This window comes from Leuresthes tenuis, unplaced genomic scaffold (assembly GCF_036924035.1).
Source record: "Leuresthes tenuis unplaced genomic scaffold, fLeuTen1.0.hap1 SCAF_3, whole genome shotgun sequence".
Classification (NCBI taxonomy): Eukaryota; Metazoa; Chordata; class Actinopteri; order Atheriniformes; family Atherinopsidae; genus Leuresthes; species Leuresthes tenuis.
In genome coordinates this window covers 8132705-8151290 of record NW_027325357.1, presented here as the reverse complement: position 1 = coordinate 8151290, position 18586 = coordinate 8132705, and the positions used below count along the sequence as shown (strand labels likewise).

The following is an 18586-nucleotide window of genomic DNA, read 5'->3' as shown; positions in this document are numbered from 1 at the left end:
TACTCCTGGGATCATGGGTCATCTCTGACATCACTGTCTTGCATTTAGAGCCTCTCCTATGAAAACTCAATAAGAGTTTAACTATCACATTTACATGCTAATGGTCCACTAACATGGTAACAATAGATTATCTAGTTATGTGTGGCAGGATTCACCTCGGCTTTAATGACTTCACAGCCAACAGCAAGGTTTTGTGTAGAAAATACACACTCAAAACTCAAGCGTTACAAGTATTACAAGTGATAAAATTATTTTGTGGACCAGCAGAAGGGTCTAATGGTAAGTTATACAATACATTACTATGAATGTGGTTTGACTTAGCAACCTTATCAAGACAAAAATCCACTGATTTAAAGGCAATGTATCAACACAGGTCTTAGTTTAGTATGCACTCCAGCAGAGAGAGAAACCAAGCAGAAATCATTTCCATCAGCTGCGCATTTAATGTATAACAACAGTAAAAAGTGAATCTTTTGCTTGCAAAATAGGAGTGTTTTTATATACAGTATTTATACAGTAATATATAGTTTAAAAAACATTACAGTTTAAACATCTGACAGTTATTGCACAACACATTTATAAATTATCGTCGTCAAACCACACATGAAACAGATGAATTCTGTCCTATTTCAACATTTAACAGGAAATGTATTCATTACTTTATTTTGTTCTTTTAGATTAACATGAATTAAGGTCCTGCGGTGTGTATAATAACTCCGCTAATACTTAAATGGTAAAATCAGCAGCGCTACCAAAGATTTTGATAGTCACGGTGAGTTTAAATGGAGCGATGAAATGGCCTGAAGCACAAAAAGGCATTCATCTTTGATCTCTGCAATGGGTGAAACAATCAAACTGAACCCTGAATCAGTGATGCCCAGACTAATTTTTTTTCTTCTTCAATGATAATTATTTGAAAGTTCAGACATGGCACTATAACTACAGCAGCAAGGAGACAACAAGCAGCCAGGTAAAATGTACACCGGAATGCAAAATAAAAACTTGTGAATTATTTGTTGAAACACAAGAACAGTCAGGATTTAAAGCGACGGTAGCGCTGTGAAGCTACAAACAGACTTTACAGCTGATCCAGACACATATATTAGTAATCAAATACCCACTTTGTTTACAAAATATAAGAAACACCTGAATTACACTAAGCTACAGTTCCTCTCACATCTCCAGGTCTCCAGGGAAGTAGAAATCCTTCAGCTTTTTACCCACATTTAATTTCCAGGTCTTGCTCATAGTAGATATATTGGGAAAATCAATAAGGCATCAAGGCCTTCATCGAACTTAATCTGTCAAGATTACTTCTCAGGAGCTGCAGGTGTTCTTAATATCTCGTACACTGGGTGCATTTCAAGTATTAAGCTCAATGTAAACAATAACCAATAAGACAGGGAGGGTAGAGGGCCAGGGATAGACTAATCTGATCCACAATCACGCTTAGAACATCATTAATCATGCTTTCTGCTACAGTTCAATTTGGTCTCCACTTATCTTTGAATGGTTGAATTAGTGGTCTATAGATCATCACTGTAAAAATTTCCTATCTCAAATGAGATCTCCTCCGTACAATGGCATCTTTTATTAATAGCCTCTACATGAGCATTTAACATGAATGAACCACAAGATATATTATATTTGGCACTAAAAGCCAGGGAGTGGGCCCAAAATATCTCTCCATATATTTAAAACTGGATGGGTGAGATGCTTCTGTGTTGGATTATTAAACAGTTAGACCCTCACCTTGTCAGTGACAGATTTCACTGCTTTCAAAAACATAGTAGTTCCAACAATCATCGCTGAACAAAGCATAACACTGTGAGCCTATAAAAGCCCACAGGAAAGGCTTCCCACACAAAGTCAGACATCGCTGCCCTGAATAGCTACAAATGGGGATGTCACTCAAAGCCGGTGATATGTAGTGCGAATAAGTGTCCTTCATGTTTGACATATAAAAAGTACTTTGAGTCTTGTCTCGCCAGATGTGCTGTCCCATTAAATTGGCCCGTCTTTGTTGAGCTCCTCCAGTGACTTTTCACGTTGAGGCATTCTTTATTAAGTGCCGTTCTCTTTAGAGCTCCAGCCATGCCACACACACAGGCTTAGTATAAACACCAACTACAAAGACAAACCATTACCCAGCGGATAGGAATTGGCGGTAAATTCAGCAGCCGTGATGGCCTAAATCCTCTGTCTCTCCCTCTCTTTCCATCGGAGTGTTTTAGAAGTTGGATGTTTGCCTGTTGGAAATTTCTTCGAAAAAAACTAGGTGACATTGGATTCTAAAGTCTTGCTTTGGGATGCTTTGCTGTTTGATGTGTACTGTGGTTTGTGTATGTACATTTGCATTTGTGTATTAATGCATGTGTGTGTGTTGTCACTTTGTTTACACAGTAGGTCCATTAAATGTGCATCTCTGAGTATACTGTATCAATATATGTGATTATGTGCAACTGTGTATGTCCACACATGCTCATATCTGTGTTAAGATGTCCAAATATGAGTACCAAGTGTACATGTTTCTAACTTTGTGATATGTGTGTGTTGGCATTACTTAATGTCTTTATGTGTGTATGAGTAGGTATTTTGGTGTGTGTATGTTTCAGCTCTCTGTAGACATGTTCAAGATGATCTGTTCCACTTTATACGCCAACTTCTGCTTCTGGGCTTGTTCATCTTGCTCCAGTGCGTCAATAATCTGAAACACAAGAACATATAGCACATACATGGACCGAACTATAAAAAGCAAGGACATGAAGTTTGTCATCGGTCGACTGTGGGACTCACAGTGACTCACACTGCAGATTCACACATACATTTTTCTTTTTTAGGCAAAACACCAGCAGCATCCATTTGTAATCTCTGATAGGGAAATATTTTGTGCATTTTACAGCATTTAATTACAGTTAAGTGTCCTAATTATTTCTACTAATTCATTTTAATGATCCAACACTGATTTAACTTAACAGGACTCAATGCAAATGTGTAAAAATAATACAAAAATTCTGTTGTGGCTGTTGAAACAACTTTGGGCACTTGAAGTTTCAATTGATATTCTTGAGTATATCTGACAATAAGCTTTTGGATAGCTGTGGCTTATAGGGAAAAGTGGAGCTTCAGTAGTAAAATGACTAGTTTCTCCACATGTCCAAGTGCCCTTAGGCAAGATACTCAGCCCCACAATTACCCATCATTGTATTCATTGGCATGTCATTGTGTGTGTGCGTGAGTGTGTGTGATAGAGAAATGCTCTCAATTGTACAGAAAAAAACCCTAGATTCGAGTAGAAAAACTCTAAACAAAGTCTATTTAACTCACTAACAGCAGATACAGCATGTGTGTATGTTCCTTTCAAACATGGTGCAACATTCGTGTGATTTATACAATGCCGTTTTTTTCAAGATACATGACCACTGGCTATTTTTTTCAGTTGTTTTTTACGTCGTATTGCTATCTCCCATAACGGCTGATAAATTGTGCTTTTAATAAACAGTTACAATTCTGTCAAGTTTTTAGAAAACTCTCTGGTTAAAGAGGAGGTTTTCAAACATTGCTTTTTTTAAAAAAATCTTAGTTTTAATGGGCTAAACTTGTTTTAACAAGAACAACGAGCTGTATAACCTTTGTAAAGACTCACAGCTTCTTATAAATTTGTTATGGCGAACCTGCATTTCTACAGCCAGAGCAACAATAGAATGTCTGAAGAGTTGTGTATGACTAATTGCAGTCCTACAATCAGCCTCCATCAGGGAAATTTCTGGCTCTTGAGCTGCTAAATGCTAAATGATTTAACTTCAGCTGGTGCAGCTTTTCACTAAATCTGGGGCCTCCTGTGGTTGGAAAATAAGTTATGAGAACATTATGAGTTAACCAAAACAGTATAGTTGTGGTTTGTTAGCCCAAATAAAATTAAAAAGAAAAAAAAAAGCTGTGGTGAACTAGAATTGGGTGATAACAGTCTGTGATCTCATCAGAGCAAACAAAACAGAGTGATCCATTGCTTATATACAAATACGAGTGCGGTATTTAAAATCAGTGGATGGTAACCTCAGCATGCAAACTATACTAGAAGAACATTAGAAACACATTTCAATGTTGCAGTGTGTTGACTGAGCCTCACCTCTTGGCTGTACTTGCTGACGTAAGCGTAGATCTCATGAAGGGCACTGAGCACATTGAACTCACTGGAGTGAAGGCGGGCCTGTTCAGCCAGATAGGCATTCATATCCTGATCACTGATGGCAGGTAGGCGGTTGATGTCAGCATAGTACCTGAGAGGACACATATGCACACATGCATTGTCAGTGTCCACGACACAGTCATGCATGCAGAGCTTTTTTCTCCTCAGTCGGATTTAGTCTATTGTTATGAAAAGTCAAAGAACAGTCACTGATAATGGTTTTGAAATTAACTTATATAATGAATGTGACTTTTAAGGACAGTTTTATTCAAACCCTCAAAAATGACTCCGAAGGCATAGATGCACTCTGTTAAACTTAATCAAATAAAGTAGACTAAGTACTAAAGACATGTTTTCTTTCCTTTATCATGTTTGATTTTGAGATAGAAGTACAAAAGATAAATTAAGAAATATGCATGCATCTGCTTAAATGACTGTGGTGCCCATGTTTCAGTACTTCATAACACAAAAAATGAGAAATGGATGTGAACTACTTCAGGACTGTAAACTTAGTTCAGAATTTCAAATGGTTATCTATGAACTAGAACTAAATCAGGTTTATTCTGTGTGAACAGAACTTCGACCTAGTTCTGAGGAGTGAATAATAAATCTGGTAATTGTGACAAAATCTGGTAATACTGGTGAAACAAAGTACACAAAACCAACAGGTTCTCTCACATAGTAGTATAACTAAACCGCTATCAAGGTTTCCAAATCCTAGTATACAGTACATTATTTTAACCACTCAGAAATAAGATGGATACACAGACAGTTATCCTTTAATCCAGAATTGTGCAGTGGAATACTCTATACTCATATACTATACTATACACTCAACCTCACGCACTCACCGTTCTACCCAGCTTTTGTAGTGCGGGATGTCCTTGGCATATAGCAGTTTGGTGGACGGTGAGTCTTTGCCCAAACGATGTTCAGATGTTGAACAAGAGTCCATAAAAGTTTGTGCCACCACAGACAGACAGGCATCTGTGATGCTGCTTTTGTGAATGTCAAATACAAACTGTGGATTCTTGATTACATTTACCCAGAAGCGTAGTGGAAGGCTAAAAATATGAAGAGAGAAACATAGAAGGAAATCAAAAGAAACATTTTAGCTAATACAAGACTTCCTGTTGACCTTTATGTTTGACTTTGGTTATGAGAACAAGATGACTTGAAAATTGAATATTGTGTGCTTACTAAACATATTCAAACAGCAGCATAAAACTGCTAAAACTGTAAGAAACAGAAAGATAAAAATACTGAGGCCCTCTACATGTAGCTCCTCAAAAATTATGTTACCAATAAGACTGATCAAATAGATCAAGTTTGTGCAAAATTAGAGTTTAAAAAGTTCTTCTAAAGGAAGACAGTGTTAAATGTGAACTATAAGTTTTGCTTCTGTACGTTGAGTTTCAGGAACTACCTGAAAACTAACTCTACTGTGAACTAAATCTGCTGGTAATGGATGTCAGTTAAATGTTGGAAAGACTGGACTGGAAAGAGAGGCTGAATTTGATTTAGATTTAAAATCAGGCATAAAATCCCAATATTTGACACCAACACAAGATGATTATTGAATTGTTGTTGGAGATAAAATTTGGGTAAATGCCAACTTTCAGCCAAGTTTGGTTACTTAACACCAAGCCTTAAAAGCAACAGAACATGATGTGTCTAATGATAATTTCCTATTGTTGGGCCATTTATTATGATGTTTAAGAGATGTTGGCTTTTGGTCATTATATATTCAGATAACAGTTGTTGTTGTTCATTAGAATATAATTGGAAAACTTTGGAAAACACAGTTTGGACTTAACAACCCCATCTTTAAACCAAGGAAATATCAGTGCCATGGTGGGAGCAGTCTTTTTTTTATATATATCAAAGTTGAAGCTAGCATCATACACTAGACCAACCAACATCACGTAACAACCTGCATTTAACTAAATATCACAATGTGTGGCCAGGTGGGAAGACTGCATCTGTCATAGATCGGATTAGTAGTTCAGATCAGTGAAGTTAAGAGTTGACTATTCTCATAGTGGGGTAAAACATTAAGACCAAGTGAAAAACTGCATGTTTAAAAGTTTATTTTCTCAGCATAAAAATAAAGAACAAAAGAAATGACAAATTTTTCTCACCAGTTGCTCTTCCACGTGTGGCGAACGTCCATGTCATTGATGCCGTGTCTGTCAGCTTGCTCATCGAGGAAGTCAAACATGTATTTGATGGCAAGTGGCAGAGCAGTGCCCCGACACACTGTGCTGAACAAAGTCTCAAACAGGTCGTCCACAAACTTCTGCAGTGTGCCCTGTTGAACAGAAACAAGAGTGTTTCTGCTTCTAGTGCTTCGTAGGTCTTATAACAAGGACACAGGGTCAAAATGTACACTTAGATCTGTAGAGCAATCAATTTCAATAATCTGAGCACAGTTACTGGAATATACTGTGTATTATGTGGCACCTTAGTGGCTAGTAGCCTTGTCAGGTATATCTCGGACACCATCTTGCTGCCACGCTCGCCTTCTTTCTGGTCCCCATGATCGTGATTCTTGACTAAGTGCCAAACTTTGACCCCACTTTCCAGGTCAGGGGTCAGCATGGGCACGCGGGAGTGGGGGCTGTCAGGGCTGGTAGGGGTGGAGCGGAAGGGTACATCCATGCCTAGGTTGTTAAATATGAAATATTTTAAATAGAACGCTCCAAAATGTTTGAAATGTAGTTTGTATGTGTATGAGATCATTTTCTAAAACAAACCAAAATGAAAAGAAAGTAACAATTGTTTCTCACATCAGAATATAAGGTTGACTGTCTTCTGATTAATCTGCAGCTTATCAGTTAAGAGGTCTACATTTAGACTGCATACTCCTGTCATTTTGTCATTGGTTGTCATAGTAATGATATAGACATATATGTATTCTCTAAATATATGCTTTCTGGCTGAGCTCTGGTCATCACTCCCTGCCACTGTACATGTGTTATGGCAGAAGTGAGTTGTGCTTTTTAAAAAACTTTATTCTAAATGTAATGCCAAAAAACAGCATGAGCTGCAGTTTCTAAAATGTCACTTAAGACATTTTAGCTCAAACTAAGATTTGAACAAATCTAACAAATAACATAAAACATAATAAATTGAATACTTTCTATCCTTCCCCCGACCCTACACTTGGATTAAGTGGGTATAGAAAATGGATGGATGGACTTTCTATACTTTAATCTATTTGTTTAATGTGCTACAGAACAGTGTGAATTATTGTGGTTTACAATTGATAGGTGACAGTAGGAAGCTCCTGTGAGCTGGATGAAAATGAATAAGGATTTGTATTTATTAAACAGAACTGACCGTATCTGCTGATACTGCGTGGGAAGCTGGCTGAGGAAGGAATGATGAAAGAAGACATCTGTTTGGGCACCAAGGCCACCACACAGCGTTCAGACACCTGAGAGAAGAAGGTACAACCTCATGAATTTCTGGTCAAATCAAAACTAGCAGGAATTTCAAATATGAAAAAAAGATTTAAAAAAAGCAAGGACCAGAAACCAGAGATGAAATCCTGAATACATATTAGAGTTAACCAAAAAAAAAATGAAACCATTAAACTTTTGCATCTTACAACTACCTCTTGTGAAAAATCTATTTGATAGACTCCTGAAAGATTAACGTTTCAATTTCAAAGCACAGACCTGTTCTAAGGGTTGAAGTATGTTGAAGCTGTGTTTGGCAGACGAGGCCTGGTCACCCAAAGCATGAGCAGGATTCCCTAAACTATTCTCCATAAACCGAAAAATATAGCTAATACCAAATCCAGCTTAACGACAAACATTTCCACACCTGACATACAGATTAAAAATGAAAGAACAACACTGTTTATCTCCTTCACAGATAAGAAAGAGTGTATCCCTCTTCTGTCAAAACACGCTGTTGCTGCAGAAAATGCAGATTTGCTTTGTCTATATTTTAAGAAATTGTTTGTTTAAATGTTGTCTGTGAAAAAGCCAAAAGCTGATAGTCAGGACAAAGGAACAGAGTGACTCATCTGAAGTCAGTGACCTGTATATCGGCTTTTAAGAGCTAGAAGGAAAAGATGTTGGAGAGGAGACAAGAGCACAAGTCCTTTTTCGGTTGACTAAGTGTGCTTGTGACCATGAGGTTCAAAAACTGTTGACAGAGTTGAGGTGAGCGATATGAATATGGATGAGTAATGCTTCATCTTTCACCAGTAATTATTGTGTTGTCTTTGAGTGACTGAATTGTCACAGGTTTAAAAACAGGTTGAAAAAGATGAAGGCTTTGCCCATGCAGTAGTTTCACAAGCTCAGAGTTAACTAGATCTGAATAAATTAGTCAATTAATGATTAGAATAATTCATTCTTTGTTTTAGTCTCTTTTTTAACTGAAATATCAAGCATTTACTAGCCGTAAATTCTAACATTTGACTATTTCTTCACTTTTTCTTTTGGCCCATTGCAAATTGTTAAGGATCTTGTGCCATCAGCTAAACAGAAGTTTGAGTTTGACACCTTAAAATATTGCTCATTTTGATGGGCAATGTTCATTCTACTGGTGAGTGAATTGAATGATTTGTCCAAAAATAAAAAGCATATTTCACTTATTATGAAAATAGTTAGTTAGTAGTAAGTAATAGTTACTTGCCCTGATATTAACTTTATTCACTTACCTGGTAGTGCATGAGTGTGTTGAGTCTCTTCCAGTCGCCTTCTATCTTTGTTGTGATGTCCTCATCCTGCAGGACCACTCGAGCTGTTCTCCCCTGTCGCCACTCTATAAATATAGTCATTGTAAATAAATTGTAAATAAATGTATAATGTTTTTATCTCTAGTGCCTGACACAGATTTTCTTAGGTCTGAGGGGATTCTTTTTTTTTTTTTTTGCACTACAAGTGAGGTTATCTTTGTGTATTATGTTTATCCTTTAAAATGATGCAAGTTGTCAAGTGTAGCAGCCAAGATGTCTGCTTCTGATTCTGTGAGCAAAATACAAATGACGCAGTGTCTTTGCTTAAGCTGCCGTATGCGATGAAACATATCCTCTCTAAATCCCTAACCTGTAAAAGCCCCTGAAGGTGTAAAACTACAAGCCCAAAACAGTATCAGCCACCACCAACAAGGTGTTTTATTTGCTCCCTTTGAAGGCACATGTCAGCTGGATTTGTGCCGCGTCATTCAGTGTTGGTTGACATGTGGTGGGTGTAAGCCTATGTGTAGGTGTGCTGTCTGAAAGGTTTTATGTCAGTGTTGGAGTGTTGCTCTGATTGGAGCTGCAATCAGGTACTGGGAGGGGATAGAAACTTGTGTAGCTCTTTGCTGATGTCAGGCATCTTTGACTGTGACAACTCCCTCTCTTTCCCATCTGGATTATTCCCTCAAGTTATGTGCCATAGCTGATTTTCATTCTTTTTTTAAATCTCAGAATGCATAAGGCAGTTGCTATTATGAAATAAATCTTTCACACCCTCACCTAGGTCCATATCTGTAGCTCGGGGTCGCTGTGAACAAGGCATGTTCTTGTACACTGCATCAAGGATCTTCTCCTTTACTTGGGTAATGGTGTCACAGTTGAGCACCTTGACAGGAATTTCTGGGCTGTTCTCATTGTCGGGGTTCACACAGCTCAGCGTCTGGAGATCCAGGACAGAAAGGAGTTGGTCGAGGAAGAAAGACAGATAGTCAAAGAAAGGTGCTGCTTTGGAGGGCCTTTCATTACCTGCTCCCCACCAAACTGTCCTGGTGGAAAGCATCTTGGCTTGAAATGTAATTTCACACCTCCAGGATGTGGCTGTGCAGCTCTAGCAGGAGCATTAAACAAGTAATGAGACACAGCCTCTCACACTCTCCGACATGGCGATCAGAGAGGTGTCATCCTGTCGCTGGCTGGCTGGCTCTGCTCTGCAGCTGAAGCTGGTGGGGGAACTTATTCTGATGGGCTGCCAGAGGAACCCAACCAGCTTAACGTTAATAGAAATGTAAAGGACAGAGTTGTGTTAGACCATTGGCCCCACCAATACTTACTAGCATACACTAAACTGAATTTTGAGACTGTGTATTTTTTATTTTATTTAATAGTTCGAATGTATACATATATGTATATGTATTTTTTTTCCTTTACTTACTTGGCTAGTCAAACTATAGAAATGGATTAAACCTGATTGCTATAAATACGATATTTGTCCCTAACTGCAACTCAACATATCAATGGATATTTTGGATTAATGTGGTAAGCAGTGCTCTCCACTACCATAATTAAAACAGGTGAAGGGACATATCTTGGAATAATGGTGTTCCATCTTTGTGTCATATCATGTTACTCCAGGTAGGGTAGGAGAAGAAACATGGCAGTTTGCTACTTTTGCAAACCAATAGTGGGATTTAGAAAATACAAAGACAAGAGCGAACATGGAATTTTGTCGTTTTAAATAGATGACATAATCAGAAACACTTACTTAATTACTTTTAGTTGAAGTCAGTCCACTGCAGGAACATTATTATGTTGTATTCCATTTTTTATTTAATTTAGGAAACTTTGTTTGGATCTTGTTGAGATCGAAAACTTGATATGTAGGATTATTTGTCCGCAGATGACTCAAAAGTATCTAAATATTCAAAGTATTCCTAAATGCATAACCGCAACTTGCCGATTTGCCACAGTTCTGTGAATCTGCAAAGGCTCTTTACCAAGAGACCAGAAATTAATAAGAACAAAAATTTTTAATTTTTTTCCCCTTATGAATGCCTTTGTGACTCACCAGTGTCTTGTATTCAATCTGCTGGCGGATGAGTTTATCTTCACTGAGGGAATAGCGTGCCTCTCCTGTGATAGAGTCTATGGGCCCCTTCTCCATTTGCTGCTTGATGGCACAGAACAGCATGAAGAGAGGCTCGCCAGCGCACTCCTTTGTTTTGGAAGGGAATTCAGGGATTAGATTGAAAGGTGAGGGAGAAAAATGAGTAAGACACACAAAGAAGTTAAGGAAAGTAAAGAGGTCTGTATTCATCAGTGGATACGAGGAGACTCTGTAACTGGAGCGTGACACATCAAACAAAACGGTGCTTTTATACCCCAAAACTGGAGATATGTTTGACTTCACAGGTGAACATTATCCCTCCATAGTGTGCTTAAAACACGTCAATATTAGGCATCTAAAATTGCAGCGACAACACAGGTATACACAGCAGTCTATTTAAAAATCAATGCAAATCATTTTAAGGAGCAGTGCCACACAACATTACACTGACACCTGTAGCAATGAGGTGGGCGAAAGGCTTAATTTTACCTTGAGAAATTTGTGGAGCAAGAAGGCAAACCAATTTGTCAGCATCTTCTCTGCCACCGACTCTGTTCTGCAAGTCAAGAAGAAAGCACACTCCTTTGTTATCACGAGACATCCCACAGAGAGCCAGAGTGCACTGACTATTCTTTATCATATCACACTTATAAGAACCGTTATAAGTTCTTATAAGTTATAACACTTTGAAACAAAAACTTGTGACATAGACAGATTACAAGTGAAAGAATTTTTGGCCACAAAACTTGGCCACTTCAGGTCTCTGACTCTGTTCCTTCTTAGCATTGCCTGTGCTTAGCCACTTTATGTTTTCCTGTGTGTACAAAGTCTGAATATGTTATACAAAATAAGGTATAAGCATCCTCAAATCTAAACCCAATCCAAAGTCGGCAGTATTATAGAAACGCTCTTTTTTTCCATAATCTTCCATAATAGTCTCTTTTCACTCCTTTTGATCCTTACCTGCATTTCAACCTGAACCTGTACTGACTGTTGAAGGGATCCTATTAAACTTTTGAATGTTTCTGAAAGAGTAGGATGTTTTGGTTACCAAGTTATTGTTGTACTGCCATGTGAACTCATGCTTAGATTTAATGAGTGTACTTCAGATTGGAAAAAGAAAACATATGAAACATTCAGCAGGCTGGTCTCAGCTTTGGGAAAACAATTGTCAGATAACCAGAGGTGGAGGAAAGAGGGGAAAGAGGCAAGGGAAAGGAGGAGAGGAGAGGAGAGGAGAGGAAAGGTGACGGGGTAGAAACGTGAGCTACAGCTGAATGTTTCATGAGGGGCACACAGAAGATAAGTCAGACTGACAACAACTCTGCTGCCGCTGCACTCACTTTTACCCATTAGGTTCTCTTCCTCTGCCAATCCCTCCCACTCTCTATCACTTTTAACACTCCTGTCTTTCACCTGTCTGCTCAGTCACCCTGTTCCTCTGACTCGAAACCAATGTTTCAAGTGGCTGCACAAAACAAAGCTGAACAGGGATGGGCTTTCCTTCACTGGCCTAGTTACTTAGCCATCAGAAGTGTGGTAACTGGGCTGGAAAGAACAAAGCACTGAGGAATTAATATATGCGAAAAGATAAGCAGTGCAGATCAGAACTGGTAGTTTGTGGCAAAAATGCTCCCTAGTTTGAATTCCTGAACCCCTGTGGAAAACGTGTGCAGTTTTGCAAGGAAACAAGGCAACGTTTGAAATATATACGTGACCTTTTCTAAAAACTGAACAACATTATAGGGTTTTTCTAGTGAGTTTTGACCGTGAGACTCTTTGTTCCAGACGAGCCTGTGGTTCTACATGGCTCCCTTTTTAAATCTCACTTTACATTGATATACCATACCATTCTATAAAATGTTAATTTTAAAAAAAAAATGAGAACAAACTAATGCGCACTCTTCAAAACAGCAAACATAATAACAATGTAAAGACAAATAATTTCAATATTTAGCTGAAAACAGCAATTCAAAAATACATTTGGCAGGTTTACGTTATGCAGTCTTTAGGCAGTCATTTATACCTGCGGAGGAGTAGTTTGGGGTGGTTCTTGCTCTCCAGGTTGCGTTCTATAAGGTCTGAGAGCAGGTGTTTGAGGATGTCTGTGGCATACTCCAGCCGCCCTTGCAGAGCGGTCATGATGAGTGAAGCGACATAGCCACGATCACGCATGGAAAACGAGCGCTGCAGCTCCAGTGTACGGATGAATGTCAGCAGGAAAACCTTGTTATTCACAAGCTGAGCAAACTGCTTCAAGGCTTTCTCCACATTCGCCTGTCCACTCCCCGGCACCTGCACGCATGATGTGTTTTTTCACACACACACAAAGATACACATGCTTATTAGATAGTACTTGCTCAAGGATGAGTTACAACAGATTAATGCATAATGAAAAGAGAAACAAAAATTCTCACACACCACCTCAAAGAGCAAAGTGCTAAACAGAACAACTCATGTGGCTACAGGTTTCATACTGGAGGGAGCTCAGCCTGCACAGGTCCTGACTCATCTACCTGCACCATGAAAATATGGGTATTTTTTTCTTAGAAAACCTATAAATTATGACTTATTTTTATCCAGTAATGAAGGGTCTTTACTTTGATGAAAAGGCGGTGCAATTAGAGTCTTTAAGAGATCTTTGGAACTAAATGTGATTGTTAGCATAATAACAGTTGATTAGATCGACCAATTTGCAACACCAACTAATTTAGACCTTGAATAAGTCTTTCAAAAAACAATGAAGTGAAAGTTGGTCCTTTCATCAGTTTTATTTAAAGAGTTTCAAAATTAAATCTATGAAACTAGTACAACAAAAACAGACAAAATCTACTGGCAGAGAAGAATCATTTTTCATAAAATGAAGCAAACCTCCAACATTTCTTCTCACACATTCTACAGCTGGTGTTGTGACCATCAAACAAACTAACTCGAAACTACTGTCAATAGAATATAATTTGCTCACACTGCTCTGCTCGGCAGCAGTTTGAAAGCCCTAGCCAAAAAGCCAATATCATTTTAGTTTGAATTGTACTGAAGGTTTCAGGTCTAGATATTGAAACGGCATGTCTTCTTCAAAGGCTCCTCACCTCCAGCTCTCTGAGCACAGGGTGGTCATCAATGCCAGGAAAAAGGACCCTCATGGAATAAGTACGATAGTCCAAGAAGGGGATGCCAGCCCTGTCCAGATCACTGGTTAACTCGTTGATGTCAGTCTGTAATTCTGCAAAAGCTGCACATGATAGAAGGGTGTTACATATTCCTCTACACTCCATAGCTCAGATTGATTATTACTTTGTGCTTTGCACAAACCCTGCTTTGTCGCTGAAATACTGTTGGCATTTACTAACAAGGTGCAATAGTAAGTTAGTACCTGTAAGTGGGGACACTGATTTTTGTGCCTCACATTGTTGCACATCAATTTGTGGGAGTTTCTCTTTCACATTGCAGAAGTCAGGGAGGGTATTATTTAAATGAATCAGAGACACGATTTACTAAGAGTTGAACTATGCAGGCTGCACGGTGGTGTGGTGGTTAGCACTGTCACCTCACAGCAAGAGGGTTCCAGGTTCGGCCCCCTTTCTGTGTGGAGTTTGCATGTTCTCCCCATGTATGCGTGGGTTCTCTCCAGGTAGGAGTGAGTGTGAGCGTTGTTGTTTGTCTCGTTTGTCTCTATGTGGCCCTGTGATGGACTGGCGACCTGTCCAGGGTGTACCCCGCCTTTCGCCCAATGACTGCTGGGATAGGCTCCAGCCCACCCGCTACCCGACCAACAGATTGACAGTATAGAAAATGGATGGATGAACTATGCAGTTCACTGCCAATTGTGCCAGTATGTCCTGAACTTTTTGTAGTTGATGTCACTGTGATTGTTGCAGCAAGGAGGCGTTTTGTAGTTGAGTTAGAAGAGGAGTGGGAAACATCTAATCTTTGTATATTAATTGCTTGTTCTAAGGTAAAAAATGAGAATTATTATTGTAATTTTTTACTATTCTCTACTTTTGAAACTTTTTTATGTATGGTATTGGTCGTATGGTATTGGTATGTCGTATTGCACTTCCGCAAACTTATTTTCTATCAATCATACAAAGCGGAACTTAAAGAGTTAGAGTTTTTTTTAAATCATCTCCTCTTGTCATTTGGTAATATTCTTTAATAAGATTGCAAAAGTAAATGTATTTTCACGCTGTAAAATGACATAAACTACACTTCTGCCAGTCTTTTAATCAACCCAAAATATGGTAACTTGTCATTAAAATAAATCAGTTTGTAAACAAACTTATCCATCTCACAGTAGCTCTCAACAGTTGGTGCTATAATGCAGTCACAAATCAAATTTTATCTTGGGAACGGGAGATTTAATGAGCAGAGTTTGTAAGGGTTTCATGTCTTACTCACCCTCTTTACACTCGAGAGCCACTCTGGACTCCAGATTGTCCATTTGCATCTGGAGACGCTTTAGAGTGAGGTCGTTCTCATGTGACTTCCGTCTGTAGGCCAGTAGGACAATAATGACGATGATGAGGAGCAGCCCTCCTCCAGCTGTGATACTGAAGATTGCAGGGAGGGTGAGCAGGCTGTCTGACCGGATGTGAACTTCTCCTGGAGAGATATGAAGTCCTCCTACATGGACCTGGATGTTGATGGTAAAAGGATATTCAAATTATTTCAAAGCATTGTTAAAATCTTTAAAGAGTAACAAACCAGAAAATGGGGAAGAAAACTAATGAAATGGTTTTCCATTAATTAAATAAACTGTGTTGCTGAAGAGTTAAAACAGAATTTTATGGTATATTATAGTATAGTATAGTTTATTTATAACTTTATTTATAGAAACTACAAGGGACGTAAAAGATAACTTTTCTCTGAATATAACAATGTCTGGGCACAAAAGCTTCTTTTCTTTTTTCTGCTGTTTTGTCATTATTTGCCTGTCAATAATTCTAGAGGACACTGTCCTATAACGGGGAACCTACCAGACCATGAGTGACAGACAGTGACAGAAAGCCAGAGACTAACTGAAATGCTGTCGGTGACCCACAAACACAGTGACGTAGAGACAAACACTGACCTACAGAGAGCGACCCACATCCATGCACACAGACAGTCAGACTCACAGCCAGACAAAAAGAAGTGGACAGATAAGAGCAGTGTTGAGACTGACCAGGACTTTATGCTGCCCTGTGAGATTTGGTGGCTCACAGAGTAACTGAGTGTCAGACACAGTAAGAGAACAGGGCGTATCTCCTATCAGCACAGTGTAATTGAGTCTGGCTCCTCCAGATGCAGATGGCACAAGGTTGCGTCCCTACAACACAGAGAATGAAAAAAACAACAAAAAAGAATTGAAAATATATCAAACATTTCAAATTTTAAATAACTTTGGGTTTGGTTTGCAGATTCTATTAAGCAAAAGTCTGTTTTAAGACATTAGATAAAAAATCCTATGAATGAACTCTTAAGGGTTTGAATGCGATGTGAAATTCAGCCTTTTAACAGCAGTGAAATTCTCATGTGTTTCCTCAAGGTTTCTTTTTTCTTTTTTTGTTATTTCTTGTTGATCAAAGGTATAGCGTTTTAATTCAAATAAATTGCCAAAATGGAAGTCTGAGGCATTAGGCAATTTCTGTAATAAAATGAAAAAAGCAGTACCCAATTTCTGTGCCGCAAAGTACATTGTCAGGGAGTCAGAATTGTGCAGGAAAGCTTCTAAATAATTTCCTAGCTCACTTCAAGACTCAAACCAATATTTCATGCTGTTACTTCATGGCAAAGAGAGCAAAAGATTGGAGTTCCTTGCACTGGCACATGGTGTATACTGAGCAAGTCGGGTGGAAAATCACTGCAAAAAGTAGGAGTGTTATCGTTTTTGTGACAGGAAGCATTTGATCAACTGACATATGTAGTTCTTTCAGAGCAACACTGGACACAGAAAGAGCCAGCTGTTATGCACATGATGGTCTCTTTTGTTTGAAATATTTATCATATGGGAATGGTGTGTGTGGCAGCACAGATGGAATCAGATTTTTTGATCATTGCAGGGACACTGGGTGAGTACAGTGAAACAGTGAAAACAGGTTGCAAAGGAATTACACAAAATGATGTGTATTTATGATTAAATAAATGATTGAGAAAGTTATTGATAATGTTGTTGTTCGAGATCTTCCCTCTATAAACTGATTTTCTGTGGAAATGGGATACTATACCAGCTGCAACTCATATCTCCTTTAACCAGTTATAATCTAAGGGATTGTTTAAATTAAGCCTTCTAAATCATGAGGATTTTCTGGAAAATTGTCTATGATATAATAAAACTTAAAAAAAATTTAATTGTTTTTGTGTCTTGGAAATGTTGACAGGACATATGGCACAACAGGTAAAAACATGCATACGTTGCATCGGGTCTGAATTTGTTCTCTTACTTTGAGAATGATAGGAGCTCCTGGTTTTTGCTCCAGAACCCCTGAGAGGCTGAGGGGCTCCAGGTAAGGGTTGGGGTAGTAGACAAAGCCTGTGTTGTTGTAAGTGAGCAGAGCTTGGACGTTGTTGAAGACGAAGCCAAACTCATCCACCTGTTTTATTGTCTCCTGATCCGTTGTGTACTCTGCCTTCAGAGAGGGGGCGAAGCAGCTGATGGTGGTCGTGTTCAGAACTTTGCACACCTGGACAGGAATCAGATCAGGTGTCCAGATTACACATTAAGTTACATTCAGAAAACACAACCTGACCCATTGAGAGATTTATTATGGAAACCAGATTGTACATCATATCATATCATATCATTACTTTTTATGTTAAAGAGGAATTCAAGTTCACTGCGTTAGAAGCTCACAGCAATCTTTTATAAGAAGCCTTTTTTTTTAATTACTAGAGAAAGTGGCAATGAATCCCATCAGAATAGTCAGAGTCTATCAGAAAAACTGTATTTTCTAGTAATTGTTACTGTCACCTGGTGATACAGTCATTATGTAATAAGGCAATTGAGTTATATCCTCTTTTAGTTTCTGTAAATCTTGCATTCCTGTTTCTTTAAACTGAACGAATCCAAACACATCTAATTTCATGCTCGGGCATGACATGTTTTATGGTAGATTTTAATCCTGTTCAATTTGTGTATAGTTGCAAATCTACAAGAAACTGTTTCATATTAATCCAATCACTTGATTACAGGAATGTGCATTCTGTGTTTTCTGTAGTTCTTCAAAGTCTCACAATATTGAGGTGTTCCATTAAATTTCACTGGCTCCAGGCCAGTTTTTTGCAACCTTCAGACAAATCTCATGTTCCAAAGGGAGATGTCTCAAGTCAGTTAAGTGCTTTTGTGATTTTACAGACTTTTAGGCTATCCAAGTTATGTTTTTAAGATATGTGCGATAAAGAGACTGCCCTCATTAAATTCACCAGTGGCCATTTTATTCGCACCTCATTTGGCTAAAAGTTCAGCTTTAATCCCTTTCTATCTAAGCTATGCCAGTGACACTGGACAACACGCAGTTTTAATTGACTCGGTCAAATTTTGGGACGGCATCAGTGACACACCATTTAATTGACTCAGGGCATGGCTCTAACACAACACTGTCCACAAAGAAAAAAA

The 18586-nt window shown here is 38.5% G+C and overlaps 1 protein-coding gene across 1 annotated transcript in view; it reads right to left on the bottom strand.

Annotated features, from left to right (window-relative positions):
• Positions 1-438: 438 nt before the first annotated feature.
• Positions 439-18586, bottom strand: part of LOC140303047 (plexin-A2-like) — a 74250-nt gene continuing 56102 nt past the window's right edge. The window contains exons 18-32 of the mRNA XM_072381641.1: positions 17415-17654; positions 16157-16300; positions 15391-15625; positions 14082-14224; positions 13019-13287; positions 11482-11548; positions 10954-11100; positions 9669-9828; positions 8868-8971; positions 7532-7628; positions 6653-6852; positions 6331-6500; positions 5041-5253; positions 4130-4280; positions 439-2707 (exon numbers count right to left, since the gene is read on the bottom strand). Of these exons, the coding sequence (XP_072237742.1) occupies positions 2612-2707; positions 4130-4280; positions 5041-5253; positions 6331-6500; positions 6653-6852; positions 7532-7628; positions 8868-8971; positions 9669-9828; positions 10954-11100; positions 11482-11548; positions 13019-13287; positions 14082-14224; positions 15391-15625; positions 16157-16300; positions 17415-17654 (2436 nt within the window). The 3' untranslated portion in view covers positions 439-2611. The remainder of the gene's footprint in view (positions 2708-4129; positions 4281-5040; positions 5254-6330; positions 6501-6652; positions 6853-7531; positions 7629-8867; positions 8972-9668; positions 9829-10953; positions 11101-11481; positions 11549-13018; positions 13288-14081; positions 14225-15390; positions 15626-16156; positions 16301-17414; positions 17655-18586) is intronic.